The 16,919-nt window shown below is 31.5% G+C and overlaps 1 protein-coding gene across 1 annotated transcript in view; it reads right to left on the minus strand.

Moving 5' to 3' along the window:
* Positions 1–15,972: 15,972 nt before the first annotated feature.
* Positions 15,973–16,919, minus strand: part of LOC143083490 (protein mono-ADP-ribosyltransferase PARP14-like) — a 46,812-nt gene continuing 45,865 nt past the window's right edge. Inside the window, exon 16 of the mRNA XM_076259750.1 lies at positions 15,973–16,709. Within this exon, the coding sequence (XP_076115865.1) occupies positions 16,698–16,709 (12 nt within the window). The 3' untranslated portion in view covers positions 15,973–16,697. The remainder of the gene's footprint in view (positions 16,710–16,919) is intronic.

Genomic DNA, 16,919 nt, shown 5'->3' on the forward strand with positions numbered 1-16,919 from the left:
TTCTATTACCGTGTGTGTGGTTTCTAATACTTCGATAAAATTCAATCACAATGGGCGTTGTATACTTTTTGTTACGTTCATCACCTTTAAAGTTGAATTATATAGATCATAAAATGTATAATTATTTGACAAATTGTTTTAATATTCAAAAAGTGAAATGGATAGGGAATTTAAGACAACTAAAAATAATCAATAATTAGTTTTAAACAAATATTTAAAAACATAAAGTCAAAAACGTCATAGGAGTTTAGATAATATAGCAAACTGACTTGATAAAGTTTATTGAATAGAAAATACTTTTTGATAAACGAAAAAAAACAGAGAAAAAATGGCTACAGAAAAAAAGATCAGCCCAGCAAGACAATCATATTTCATATCTTATATATTAGGTGATTTTATGTTCCATCATTTTTTATTTCCGTACTAGCTGCAACAATTTATGAAACGTTTTGTTGGTCAATAATTAGTTCATAATAGCTTCTTGTTATTTATAAAAAGAGGGTTCCAACTGTATTTCCCAATTCAAATGTATCTATCGTCAGAAAAAAGAGTTCCAACGATGTGACCCCCTCCCTTTTCCCTTAATCCGATACAGGTAATACTCGCATTACTGTTACTGAAAAAGTGCATAGGTAAAAGCACTTTGTAATATTATAGGTGAAGATCAGTAAAACATAAGACTTTGTAATATATGTGAAGATCAATATAACGTTACTCTGTTAAAATATGTATCTAATATAAAAAAAAACTTCGACTTGACTATTTTATTTATTATGTCTGTTTAGTTCACGCATGATTGTAAATATAACGGAATTTGATGAGACTGTCGTAGTGTCGTACAAAGTGAGAGGTTTGGCGCTATAAAACAAGATTTAATCCACCATTTTCTACATTTGAAAATGTCCTTAACCAAGTCAGGAATATGACAGTTGTTGTCCATTCGTTTTTTATGTGTTTTGTCATTCGATTTTGCCATGTGATTATAGGAACTTTCCGATTTGATTTTCCTCTGAGTTCAGTATTTTTGTGATTTTACTTTTTGCTATGACATATATGCCTCAGTTCGACAAAATATATTGATTATGTCTTGTTTTCCTTAAAGTTATAAATAAGTATATTAAATCGAACGGATTTTATTCAATTCAATTCAAATCTTTATTCCCATAAAACCACATATTTATAGTATTTGACACAACATAACAAAATTATAATAAACAATAACAACAAGATTATTAATATACATACTAGAAGTACATATTTCAAGAGTCCCCTGTCCTCAGTTTATCAGACTGATAAAAAATGATTGATTTAAGTATAATCTAGATATCATATACCATTTTCAACTGCACTTTAAGCATTTATTCCATCGCATACACTTCGAAATCCTGTTTATACTCAATTCCCTCACACATAACTTCAAAGCCATTATACAAGCTACAGTGTCCTGTTTCCTCAGAAGTTACAAAGACTTTACAATTGATAGATATGAAGCAATGACATGCGCATTCCACATTGCTAGTTAATGTCAAGGCATGGTTGTCTGGTGCTGTGATTATTGTGTTACTGAATAGTAACGTGTATAGAGTTTGTTGCTGTTCCACTGGTACGAACTCTGAAAAATAATTAAACACGAATCCCTAGCTTTATAGCCTATAGCAGTCTTCTTGATCATTTTACAGCTTAGCCTTTTGAATGTGTAGTACTAGCGTAAATTGATGTCATGGTAATTAGAGGACAGACACAAGTAGACACACACTATTATATGACCATTGAAACATGAACACACTCATCGTCGGATTATTAAATGCTTATTTTATTTTGTTTCAGGGACAAACACATTTATTTTGAAAGCAGACTTTGAATGCATTGTCTTCATGGAATTTAATTTGAAGATCAGTGCGCGGAAAGAATAAAAAAAACAAAGAATTACTTAAACAAATGCAAACATGAAATTTATGAAAGAAATGAGGTCGAATCGGGGAAAACCATTCTTTTGTTTACGCTTGATCTTTTCATTAAAATAATATTTTTAGCAGTTAATACTATCATTACGGAGATATGAGTCAGTCGTAACGAGTGAAGCATGAACTGGTAACCCGCATAACCTTTAGAGTGCAAGTTAAATTTTGTTGTTGGCTTCAATACATTAAATTATCAAAAAGATTTTAAAAAAATGAAAAAAATCAAACACTCGACTGTATCGACCAACGGAACAACACGATAAGAACTGTCATATTTCTGACTTGTGATGGCATTTTCAGAAGAAATAAGTTTGATTAACTTTGATACCATAATGAATAAGTCTGAAATTGACTGAATGTTTGTACACTAGTAATTTTTGGGACCCTTTGTTGCTTGTTGTTCGGATTTGATTCAGGGCTCCGTGTTTAAAACCGTACTTTGACCTAAAAGGGGTTACTTTTTCAAATTATGATTTGGATGAAGAGTTGTCTCGTCGGCACTACTACTATATCTTCTTATACCTATGAACGACTGAACATGACTTAATACTTGTATGTTCAGACATTTGATAGCGGTTTACATCAGTTAGCCGTTAATGATTGGGTTTCATTTTATTTCAGGATTCAAAATATTCTCTTTGTAAGCACACTTTTCATCGATTTTGACATAATCCTAATCCATCTGATAATAACGCTTTGAATTTTTCGAAATACTGATATATTTTGGCCATTTGCCTAAGGACTCTTTATTTAAAATTTTCCCGCGACAGAAGTATACAGAAGTATTTTTGTTAGTTTACTTTAACTCTATTAGCCTTTCGGAATGTTGGTTCTCAGAACTTTCAACTGCGTACTTTATTTGACTTTTTTTTTAACTGTTTGATTCGAGCGTCACTGATGAGTCTTTTTTAGACAAACACGTGTATGGCGTTAAAATCTTTGCAGCAGAATGCATTTAGTGTGTAGGTAAATGAAGAATCTTTGGTTAGCTTGCTTTTCAGCGGAACCGTGAAAGTCATTATTAGGTTAGGTATACTACCCTTCTTTCGGGGTAGTCTAGACCTACAGGCAGATATATTGGTTATCTGTCAGACTAGTCTACAATTAAAGGAGAATGGTTCACCTTACCTAATAATGACGTATCGTTAGTTAGCTAACTAAAGATATAACATATACCTTCACACTCAATTATGCTGTAATCTTGGCTTCTATATAGTTTAGACCTTTGGTTTTCCCGTTTGAATGGTTTTACACTAGTACTTTTGGGACCCTTTATAGCTTGATACTCGGTGGGCGCGTTGAATGCCGTACATTGACCTATAATAGTTTACTTTTATAAATTGTTATTTGGATGCAGAGTTGTCTCATTGGCACTCATACCACATCTTCCTATTTCTATCTATGATACTTTACCTGTTTCATACACTGATAATCTCCATTCTCCACCACATGTCTGATTAGAATCTCCCTTGCATTCATAATTACAATCATAATCCATTAAATAATAATAATCTATACTATCTGCCACGTACTGATAAGGGTCATCATAATATTTCTAAATCGTATGCAATGTCGAACGAATTTTCAGTTCATTTGCCAAAAAGCCACGTGACACTGATTTCATAAAATTACTACCTAATTATAATCTGTAGAGTACTGTAATTGTACTTATTTTCGCGGTGTATTTTTTTTCACGAATTTCGCGGTTGGTTTATTATCGCGAAAATAAATACACGCGAATCCAAATCAAACCTTTCAACTTATGATAATAATAAAATCGCGAAAATAAATACCCACGAAAAAAGTACAAGTACAGTATTCGATCCCTGTAAAAGAGAGGCGACGAATACAAAAAAGGAACATTCATGGTAATAACATAACTGACAGCGTCATAACATAAAATGAAAAGACCAAAAGACGAACAACAGTAAATAATACCTGCATAACACATCATAGAAAGCTAAAGACTAAGCAAAACTAACCTCCGCAAAAACTTGGGGATTATCTTATATGCTCAGTGAGGGAAATAAGATCATACTCCGCATTTGACGTTTTAGATATATATGAATATGTAATGTGAGTGTCAATGAGACCACACTCATCCCAAATCACTTTTTGTTTTAAGTAAACCATTAAAGGTCAAAGTACAGTCTTCAATTCGGAGACTTGGCTCACAACGTTTCTCACGAACACACGGATTATGGTATCAATCAAGTGATAAGATGTTGTAGTTAGCACACGAATAAAAAAGCGTTTGAATACTTATTTTTATATGTTATATCATCTGAAAACTTAAAAAAAGAGGAAATTTGAAAGTCTTAGTAAAACAAACCTGACAAAAATCTAAAATTGTTTGCTTTTTCTGATATCAATTCGATTCTTTAAAACACCAAATGTGCGTTTATGAATGGGAAACACAATAAAACTACTAAATGTCATATTGGGAATCAATAAATGAATAGTACAAGTATGTGTTTTCACTTTTTTTTTCTGATATAAAATCCTTTCTTCCAAACACCAAATGTGCTTTTATAAATGATAATCACAATAAATTATAAATGACATATTGTGATCAGGAAATGAATACAAAAACAAAAATGAATACAAGCTTTGATTTTTTTTCCTTTTTAAGTTTCTGATATAAAGTCACTTCTTTCGAACACCCAATGTGCTTTTATAAATGACAATCACAATAAAGGCAACAGTAGACTACCGCTGTTCACAGTCATTAATGTGACCTACCGAATGAGACTATTTACCGGATTTGTTATCACATAAGCAACACGACGGATGCCACATGTGGAGAAGGATCTGCTTACCAATCCGGAGCGCCAGAGAGCATCCCTAGTTTTTGGTGGGGTTGGTGTTGCTTATTCTTTAACGTTCTATGTTGTGTCATGTATACTATTGTTTGTCTGTTTGTCTTTTTATTTTTAGCCATGGCGTTGTCAGTTTATGTTCGATTTCTGAGTTTGACTATCCCTCTGTTATCTTTCGTCCCTCTTTTCTACATACGAAAATGCCTGTAACAAGTCAGGAGTATGTCAGTTGTTCTCCATTCGTTTGATGTGGTTGAGCTTTGATTCTTGTGGTTTTACCTACTACAATATTACCTGTGTTCCGGCGTATTTATATCCCTGATCTTTACAGTACAGCAAACACCTGTTATTTTCCATATCTGGGTGCTCGCTACCATTTAACTGATATTGATGTGGTAATACTCTAGTATACGTATCAACAATGCAACCAACATAAGCACTGCTACCTTTTCAAATGAAATTACAGAAAGTCAGGGTCTGCCTATATATAGTATAGACGACGCAATAGGTTTTCAATGAATAGTTTTTTGAGGAACTATATTTTTTCCTTTTCGATCGACCATATTAGAATAAGTGTTAGCATTGTTAACCGTTATGAATTTTAAGAGACTCTTGGATACATAGAAAATAAAAAATAAAAATACTCCCTCGATAAACCTCTTGACCTGGTATTTATTTTTGCAATACGCGAAGATGACAATATATATCATGTTTATCGAAGGAAGACAATTTGAAAATAGTTCAGAAGCCACAAAATTCTGCTTTGTTGACTATAGGTGTAATACCAACATTGATTTCCCCTATTATTCTTTGTTATATTTGCACCTTTCAAAAAAAGTGCAGAATATATCTTTTGTTTCAAATACTATTTGACATGACTAAAATGTTATGCTTTCCAGTGCTATAGAAAAGTTTCCAATAAATTACATTGCATATAAGAAAATTAATTTATACATGTATGATGGATTTGAGCATTCATATATGAATGCATTTTCTTATTAGGGTATCTAATTTGTTGTTGTCATGATAAATCAATAAAACCGTGAAATATTTAAAATATGAGTAAAACAAGCAAATAAAAGTGCATCGAGTGAGATATTTTTGTAATGTTTGAAAAAAACACATACTCACCTATTGCCTGACCTGGACACTGTGAAGAAAAAAAAACAGACTTAAAATTTAATCGTGACACGAGATGCATTTTAGTTTGTTGTAAAAAAGAGAAAAAAAGAGTTTAAAACGACCTCTGTCAAATATATATATATAGGAGTAATTCCAATATGTACAGTTCGTTAAATGCAATAAATAGCGATAAATGTCGAAAACCTTTGTAAAACAACTTTACCTATTGCAATCTATTTCTGCCAAAATATTTGTCAATTAATATAAGTCAACTAATTTTCCCCGTTTCCAATCTCAATCAATCAAGAATACTCAAGTTTTTCACAAATTTACCCCGTTCAATATGTACCGTCTTTTTAATCGATTGTATCAACGCATCTTTCAAAGCATACGTAACTCCTAAAACATGCACTCAATAGATCTTTCAAGTTGGTGAAATATGTTAAGGAATATAACAATAATTACTTTTGCTTGCATATATTCTCATCATGTTTAAATGATAATCAAATGTAATGAATATCAGATGAAATTTATTAATATTGCATGTATTGTTAAATAAAAATGTCATATAAGAAATAGTACCTTTAATGTATCTATAAACTCTACACGCATCAACAATCCAATAAAGGTTACTTCTATGATAATTTTCGTCAAGATTTTAACGCTAGCAATAAGTTCCATGTTTCAAAACCAACCACTTTTCATGTCCAAATTGTGCAATGTGTTCATTGCCAGTCGACTATCTGAAACTATAACTTATTGGAAAGCTTTAAATAGTTTAGTAGACTAAAGTTTCATTCGCGATATTAAAGCTATCGCACTTCCTCCTCCCAGCCATATCCATTTAGATTAATAATTTAAAGAATCAATTAAAGTTGACATCTGACTTATTCGGATGATTAACTAAAAGTTTTTTATTCAGATATTGAAAATAAAATCATCATAGATTCCAGGACTAAATTTTGTGTTTACGCCAGACTCTCGTTTCGTCTACAAAAGACTCATCAACGACGCTTGAATCCAAAAAGTTTAGCAAGGCCAATTAAATTAACGCAGTTGGAGAGCATTGAGGACCATAATTCTTAAATGGTTTGTCAACTACAGCTATGGTAATCTATTCCTGAAGTAGAAAAGCCTTAGTATTTCAAAAATTCAAAAGTTTTGTAAACAGTTAATTTATAAATATGGCTATCTCAATAATGATTCATGTCAGCGCAGAAGTGTTGACTACTGGGCTGGTGATACCTTCGGGGGAATTAAAACTCCACCAGCAGTGGCGAAATTATTGATGAATAATTGAAATTCAAATAAAAAGAGATGACACGTGGAAGTTTTAATTATTTTGATTAACTTAATTATCAATAACTCCTCTCAATACAAAAACAAAAAATACAAATTTGGAGTATAATTTACCGTTATTGTTTTAGATTGTAATCAGCCATTTATTTTCTATTTGCTAATTCTATTATCTCCATGAAACTTTTTTGTTTGAGTTGCAGTTGATATTTTTATATTTATTTTACACTTTTCTTTCCAATAACTGAGATATATATATATATATATATATATATATATATATATATATATATATATATATATATATCGGAAATATTTTTGTCTCTTTCGCACATTCCCCATTTCCATTCTCAATTTTGTTGTGTTTATTTCCAAGTTTTATAAATTTAAAATGACTGTAGCTGAATGGAAAGTAATTGTTCCATTCTTGAAGAAGAAAAATAAGCATCAGGCGGCATTATTTTTTCCCGAAAATTAATTAGAAGGGTTAAAGCTGCGACAAGCAAGTCATTTACTTACATGTATATCATTTAGAATAATGAAACAATATGACTATTATTTGCAACGCTTCCTACATGATTTTTCCTTTTTTTACACCTAAAGTATTTTTATATGTGACCAAGTCTTCAATATGTTATAGATTTTTGTCTAGAGTACGCGATTTGAGGTAAAATGTTGTTTTTATCATATACTCTAAAGTAAAGAAATGATATTCAGAAATACATTCAAATAAAAAATATCACTAAATATAATTGCCTACGTTAGTAATGCTAAATAACCAACATATCTCAGGAATAGGTTCTTAAAAATAGCTTTTTACAAACCAGTTTTCTTTGGTTCCTTTTGTCATCTTACATCAAAAATAAGTCTTTTGGTAAATGTAATATTTTTTAGTATTCTCTGTAAATCATATTATGCGGAAAGATACTTTTGACATGTACAGCTCAAATATAACCATATTTTGACTATTGATTATGTCTGTTTTGTTCACTCATTGTTGTAAAAATAACGGAATTTGATGCGACTGTCATAAATGTGAGAGGCGTGGCGCTATAAAGCCAGGTTCAATCCACCATTTTCTACATTTAAAATGCCTGTACCAAGTCAGGAATATGACATATCTTGTCCATTCGTTTGATGGGTTTTATCGTTTGATTTTGCCATTTGATTAGGGAATTTCCGTTTTAAGTTCAGTATTTTGTGATTTTATTTTTTATATACACATATATAAACACTAACTTACCGTGTATGAGTTACTCTTGCACTCATGATAACTTCATAAACGACATCTTTTCAATTATAGTATTTTTAAGCAATTCTCTAAAATGAGATGAATTATAGAATATAAGCACTGCAAAGCAACTAATGTTCGCACCTTTTGTGAAAGAAAAATAGCGCGAATATAAATAGTCGCAAATATTTCAAATAAGGATCGTTCCTTATTTAGCTACATCGACATGATCAATCGAGTAAATAGAAAATCGAGAAATTATTTTGGCGTGAAAAGGGTAAAACGCGAAATAAAATATCCGCGAAATTAAGTTGGTTTACAGTATGTGTTATATCAACCATTACTCCTGACGACTCTAAATCTTCATCAACAGGTTTGTTGACTGGTTTCATGACATATTTGTTTACACAGTGTAATTGACATTTCAAGACAACGACATTATTTGTCTGTATCGAGCAAAAACACAATATATTGGAGGCTATGATTTTGTTTTACAGTTACTATAGTTTCATACCAGGGGATGCACCGAAAACAAATATCCCACACTATACATAATAGTAAATTAGTTTATAACCAAAGCTTGTTGATAACGTTATTCAATTTACATGTTAATGTAAAAATCACTGGATGGAGGTCTACGCTATCTATACATGTGGTAAAAAACCTTAGCGCTTTGACAAATTTATACAAAATGAACGATATGTCATGCCAACACAAAATTGATGACTAATGGGATATACAATATAAAACATCATCAAAGATACCAGACTGATAATTTTGTACGTCCTTGTGCACGGTATATCTTAATACGACTCTTCAGTGACGCTCGAAAAAAGGTTAGAAAACCAAATGAAGAATAAATTGAACACCATCAATGATCAAATGGCAATCTCGTTGTCATTTAGGTGTATATAGAAACATAATGACAATTTTGCAACCATGTTTACTGAAATTAAGTTAAAATCAAAATTCTCATCGTAAAAATCGAGATGTTCCAATGTATACTAGTAGATATTTAAAGCCTGATTTGTATTAGATTTTCGTTAGTTAAAATCAGAATTCAAATTTCAAATACTTGTAAATATCTGAATTTCAATTAGTACTAAGTGGATCCTCACTCGTACTTAATTCCCATTTGTAATGTGAGACAAATGTCAATGAGAGAATATCAATCATGTGGTATGTCAAATTAGAAAAGATAGTTATCAAAGGTACCAGGATTATAATTTAGTACGCCAAACGCGCGTTTCGTCTACATAAGACTCATCAGTGACGCTCATATCAAAATATTTATAAAGCCAAACAAGTACAAAGTTGAAGAGCATTGAGGATCCAAAATTCCAAAAAGTTGTGCCAAATACGGCTAAGGTAATCTATGCCTGGGATAAGAAAATCCTTAGTTTTTCGAAAAATTCAAACTTTTGTAAACAGGAAATTTATAAAAATGACCACATTATTGATATTCATGTCAACACCGAAATGTTGACTACTGGGCTGGTGATACCCTCGGGGACGAAACCTTCACCAGCAGTGGCATCGACCCAGTGGTGTAAATAGTTATCAAAGGTACCAGGATTATAATTTAGTACGCCAGACGCGCGTTTCGTCTTCATAAGACTCATCAGTGACGCTCATATCAAAATATTTATAAAGCCAAACAAGTACAAAGTTGAAGAGCATTGAGGAACCAAAATTCCAAAAAGTTGTGCCAAATACGGCTAAGGTAATCTATGCCTGGGATAAGAAAATCCTTAGTTTTTCGAAAAATTCAAGCTTTTGTAAACAGGAAATTTATAAAAATGACCACATTATTTATATTCATGTCAACACCGAAGTGTTGACTACTGGGCTGGTGATACCCTCGGGGACGAAACGTCCACCAGCAGTGGCATCGACTCAGTGGTGTAAATAGTTATCAAAGGTACCAGGATTATAATTTAGTACGCCAGACGCGTGTTTCGTCTACATAAGACTCATCAGTAACGCTCATATCAAATTATTTATAAAGCCAAACAAGTACAAAGTTGAAGAGCATTGAGGATCCAAAATTCCAAAAAGTTGTGCCAAATACGGCTAAGGTAATCTATGCCTGGGATAAGAAAATCCTTAGTTTTTCAAACTTTTGTAAACAGGAAATTTATGAAAATGACCACATTATTGATATTCATGTCAACACCGAACGGGGACGAAACATTAAAATATTTAACTGTTTTATATTGATTTGTGGGATAAAATAAGTAGACGAGTGACATAAAGCATAGCATTTTATTTTTAATGCACCCACTTAACATACGGGAAAATCATATACCATTCGAAAGCATATTATCTGTACTATCTTTTTTGCCCGGTCTCGTCAACTACTCGTACTGTGCAATTTCTGTCATATCACGATGAAATGTCAAGGTTGCACACTTTCTAATTTTATAATATGTCAGCATTTTTTACATACAATGTCTTCTATAGATTTGTGGTTTAGACATTGCAAAATAAGATGTTTTTCGTCTTTTATTAATGACAACAACATGAACAATCATTAAATATTTAATAAAATAATTGCTTTCGGATATAAGCTATGCTTACAAATTGTCTCGGTTAACATGTTAAATGTTACGTACTTGAAATCAGACGTGCTGACTCAAATTCACATGATATTAACAGATACACGATCATATAAGGTGTTAAATGGACCATACACATGTCATTTACAAATACCGTTACAAAATGTCCTACAAATGTGCTTTGTATTGCAGATTTTATTTCTTTTTCAATAAAAAAGCAAACATGACTTTTTCTTGTATGAGAATTATGAGGGGATCAAATTGCTTCAATATATCAGCCGGCATAGCATTACCCGAAATCTGACTCCCATCGATTAAATATATACATTTTGGTAAAATCCTTCTGAAGTTTGAAATAAAAGTCATAGTATTTTTGCTCCTATTTGATGTATTCTATAGACTATGTCCGTAAACATGAAGTCAATAAAATTGAGAAAGGAACTGGGGGACGTGTTATAGAGACAACTGCCCGACCAAATAGCAGAACACGAATCGGCCTTCATACAGCGAGGAAGTCCCGAACCCGGAGACTTGCTTCAGCTGGACCCTAAACAAAATTATGCACTAATTCAGGGATAATGGACGTCATACTAAACTCTAAAACACATAAAAGAAGCTAAAATTAAGATTCATACATTTGTCATTTCGTGGCATTTTAAAGCTGACTATGCTGTGTCATTTGGACCCTGGTGAAGAGTTATTTCATTGACAACTATACTTCATCTTCTTTTTTTTATGTCAACCCACAATGTACTCTTAAAATGTCCTGTAAAAAGTAAGGAATATGGCAGTTATTATCAAATACTTATAGTTTGTTTGTATGTATGTTGACGTTTGTTTTTTTGCACTTCAGTTTCCTGTTGGTCCTTTGTTTTCCCGTAATAGTTGATGTTTTTCCTTAGGTTTAAGTTTGTAGCCCGGATTTGTTTTCTTCAATCGATTCTGCCTTTTAAACACCGATATAATACTATTGCCTTCATTTTCTGATTTCGCCGTGTTAAAGTTAGAATAAAAAAACAACCTATTGAACTGGTATTTTTTTTATTCCACTGCATAACAAAACGAAATAATGAAAAATGTTTGAAATTCATATGAAATAATATTTCCATAAATTTTTTTAACCCCTGGATAAACATTATGGCAAAACATGATGTTATAATGCAGCAAATTTTGAAAAAAAATGTCTTTATAATGGAGTTTTGAGGCTTCTTTTATTCTTTTTGGGGCAGAATGAGAATAGCTCATTTGGCCCTTTGGGTCAGGTGAGCTAAAAAGTGTTATTATTTTTATGAGCAATTATTTCCCAGAATGCATCAAATAAATTCTTTTTCCGGAAAGAAGAACATTCCACCAGTTCCAAACAGATGTGTGATATGCATATTTTAACTTAATGGAAACTAACTTTTATTAGTGCTAAAAATAAAGTTTTTGAAATTAGAAAAATGATGATCATATTGTATATGGAGTTCTGAAGTACTTTTTGTTGAATCATTACCGTTGCTTGTTACAAATTTTTACCAACTCTTATGAGAAAACATTTAATTCTAAATCAAGTTATCTTCAAAATAAACTTTGAAAATCCTTGTAACGCGAACTTTGTGTTTCCCTTCTGATTTAGTGCGGTTAGATTCAATTTTTAAGTTACAATTTAAATGCTCCATTTCGATTGATTATTGTAGCATTGGTTAATGCTGCTACATGTTTTTTGCACTATGGTGTTCATTGTCACCTAGTTTGTTAAATAAAAACAGTAACAATGACAAACTCTTGTTGACACATTCGATAATATAGAAACATTTAACATTTACAGATGCCCAACGAACACTACGGGTGCCAAATGTAGACCGGGATTTGCTTACCCTTCAGGGGCACTTGGAAGCATCTGAAGCTTTTGGTGGTGTTCATTGTGCGAAGTTGTGGTTTTGTACTGTTGTTGGTTTGTCTTTCATTTTTTATCCGTGGCGTCGTACGTTTGAAAGTACAGTTGGTATCTTTCGCCCCTCCTCTGAAAAGCGCTTATATGGTTATATTTATAAATTTACTGTTTACAAATTTTTGAATTTTTTGAAATACTAAGGCTTTTCTATCTCAGACATAGATTACCTTAGCTGTATTTGGCAAAACTTTCAGGAATTTTGGTCCTAAATGCTCTTCAACTTCGGACTTTATTTGGCCTTTTTAACTTTTTCGGATTCGAGCGTCACTGATGAGTCTTTTGTAGACGAAACGCGCGTCTGGCGTATATACTAAATTTAGTCCTGGTATCTATGATGAGTTTATTTATATGCATACAGAACATTAAAATCAGAGCACAAAAAAACTTAATTAATGGACTCAAATTTATCTTTGAAAGATAACAGGTATCAACAAGATGAATTTGTCTTGATATTTAGAAATGAAATGACGTTTAAAAAGTCCCTACTATTCAGTCCTATGTTCAGCCTGTTATCAAGAGAGCTGCAAAATGTTCTTTGCATTATTTTGTATCAATTCTTTTTTCTATTTTTAAAATAAAAACAATCAGTTTAATTTCCAAAGCAAAGTCGTCAGAATAATAAAAATATACTTTAAGGGACTTGACAAGGACAATAACAATTAATAAACAACTTATATTCTACATTTTAGATTTGTTAAAATTAATGTTGTTTTTACAGGATATCAACCCTTAAAACAAGGCCAAATTCAGCTCAAATTAGTCTCAAATAACACCATTCTTACAGCACCAGCCAACCAACTCATGACATCAAGAAGTAAAATTGAATGTGCACGGTATTATAAAATATCTGAAGACTGTAGAGTGTTCGTAATTTCTACAGAAACAGGAGAGTGCAGTTTGTATAACAGCTACGCCATTATGTGTGACGGAGCTCAACATGTACAGGGATTCCAAGTGTATATAATGAAATAAGTTTTAACTATGCGGGTGAAAAAAACTGTGAAGAAAATAGAACTGACTCAAAATTACTATGCTAAAGTGTAAAGTGTCATCCTGAATGTTACATAGTGTAACATAATGAAACCTACATGCAATATGATTATTATGGTAAGACAAAGTGTTCAAAACAGTGAATTACCCAGAAAAGATTTTTGATTTAATACAGTGAGAGACACTTTTTAAATCATGAAAAAAGTGAAAATTAGTGTGTTTGTGCTCATTATATTCTTCAGTGTAGTTTTGCAAATATTTTGACTAACGCTTAATGCAGGAAGAACCGACATTATTCATGTTATTCTTCGTGATTATAATTTCTTACAACATAGTTGTGATTCATTTACATAATACAAACCACAACGTATCACGATAATTTCTTTCGATACTATGTTTAACAAAAACAAATGTCTCCAAACAATAATTTTATGTATTATAAATCAAATAAATTACCTAAAATTATTGAAAATTGTCTTTAACAATTAAACCAGTGACAATGTAGTAAAGGATCTGCTTACCCTTCCGAAGCACCTAAGATCAACCCCAGTTTTTGGTGGAGCTAGTGTTTCTAAGTCTTTAGTTTTATATGTTGTGTATTGTGTACGATTTTTTGTCTGTTTGTTTTTTTTTTTAGGCATGGCGTAGGCAGTTTTTTTTTTTCGATCCATGAGTTTGATTGTCCCTCTGGTATCTTTCGCCCCTCTTTTGTCCCTCTATTTCTTCTGTTGTGTATTTATTGATTTTTGCGTTGTTTTGCAAGGGAAATTGCACAATGTCAGCAACTAGAAATAATCATGTTATTTGGAGATACCGCATGTTTTTTGACAGTATACATATAATTAGTTGTATCGTACTTTTTGTTCTGCTTTTAAAAATGTTGCACAATAATTGATAACATTCGCTGTATTTTCATTTCTGCAAATTGGAGATAAGAAACGTTATATACATTTTTGGTGAAAACCTTTTCCAAATTGTTCACAGATACAAAGATTGGTTAGAAAGTGTGGCTGGACTCTAAAGATCTTATTAAAAGTTGGATATCAAATAATTTTGTTCAAGATGGTATTATTGATAAACCCCGTAAATATCGATAAGATACATGTAAACAAATCGATCCCTTGGATATACTTACTCTCAATGTTGTCTCTTTGACACAGTTGTAAATATTTAAAAAATTGTTTTTTTTTGGTACTAACATTGTGGGAACTTATTATCTTATATCCTGTTGATTTTTCCAACTTATATTTTGGCATTGCACAAACATGACAAAGGAATGCGTTTTTCGGACTCAAAATGACGTCTTTCTACTAGCTTTGTTGGACTTATTACTGGGCGATTATGCTCTTCATTTCATATTTCATTGGCTTTCAACTGGGTGTTTTGTAACTATTGTTTTTATGCAAGGTGTTTTGTGTCTTGAACAGATATTTCGAATCAAGCATACTTTTACTGATTTTCGTATTTTTGTTCTGTGTTGTACTTTATAACACTCCTGTTGCAGGAGAGGATTTAATCAAATGTTTAAGCCTGTTTGATCCGGCCACAGTTATTTTCTGATTCAGTAGTTAAATGGTTGCTGTTGTTTCATTTCTGTTTTTGTTTTTCGTTAACTGTTTTATAATAAATTAGGACTTGGGTTATCCGTTGATTTTTGTTCACATTAATCGTGCAAGGTCATTTTTAAAGGCGATAAATTATATGTCAAGGTTTTTCCCATCATCCGTTTGCCCTTATTTGCTCACATTCACTTCATGGATAGTTGTCTCGTTGCAACCATACCACATCTCATTGGTTTTATATTTACAAACATGACCAACATGATGGCCTCACTCGTTTTTTTTATTTGATATCCAATAATATTCAACGATTATATGTTGTCTTATCTAATATGTCGTTGTCCATTTGTTTTTGATGTGTTTTGTCATTTGATTTTGCCATGTGATTAGGGACTTTCCGATAGAATTTTCCACGGAGTTCAGTATTTTTGTGATTTTACTTTCTTATATGTACAAATGTATATGAATAAAAAATCCGATTAAAAGTCAAATTGTAAGAATTGTTTTGCAAACATTTATTTGAGCTCACGTATAACAAATAATATCATAACAAAGGATTGAACTAAAATTATGTTTTTAAAACATTGTTGATATATTGGATTTTGAAATTTTAGGTGGAGTTGTTAACCTTTCAGCCTCCATATTATTTGTTATATCTGATATTCAGATTTAATAGAGATTAATATTAAAAAATGGTATAATAACAAGTGCTTGTTTACATATATCAGGTGTTTGTAAGTATCTATTCTTATAAAAACTTAATCAACTTTATAATTTGAAAAAAAATGTCTCGTTATTATATTGCATAAACTTAATTCAATAAAACATGTAAAAGAATCTGTTTTATTTGTATTTGAACTTTTGTATAGATGCATAAATCTATTTCGAAATGTTTTGAAATTTAGTTCAACTGAAAAATATCTACTTTCGGTTGGTATGTTTAGAAAATTAATACAATTTCACAAACTGAAAAAATGAAAAAAAGAATATAAATGTACATTATTATGTATATCATATTGTTCATTGTTCACTTATTTATAAAAAAATAAAATAGATGACATATGCTTTAAGGTATTGTCTATTTTTATTGTATATGTCATTCATCAATACCATTTAGGATTGAAACTATCACATGTCCATTGTTACAAAAACAACTAATAGAAGATTGCAGAAGTTTTCCATGTATAATCCTTTTCACATTGAAAAAAATACACATATATCCCACTTAGAATTTTTTCTGAAAAAGTAAAAGATAATGTTGTTATTGTCAACTTCTTGCAGATAGATCACACAAATAATCACTTTCTCTGCGAATATAAAATTGAGAAAGGAAATGGTGAATATGTCAAAGCGACAACCACCCGACCATAGAGCAAACAACAGCCGAAGGCAACCAATGGGTCTTCAATGTAGCGAGAATTCCCGCACCCGGATATATGCATTTTTG

This window comes from Mytilus galloprovincialis, chromosome 7 (genome assembly GCF_965363235.1).
Source record: "Mytilus galloprovincialis chromosome 7, xbMytGall1.hap1.1, whole genome shotgun sequence".
Taxonomy (NCBI): Eukaryota; Metazoa; Mollusca; class Bivalvia; order Mytilida; family Mytilidae; genus Mytilus; species Mytilus galloprovincialis.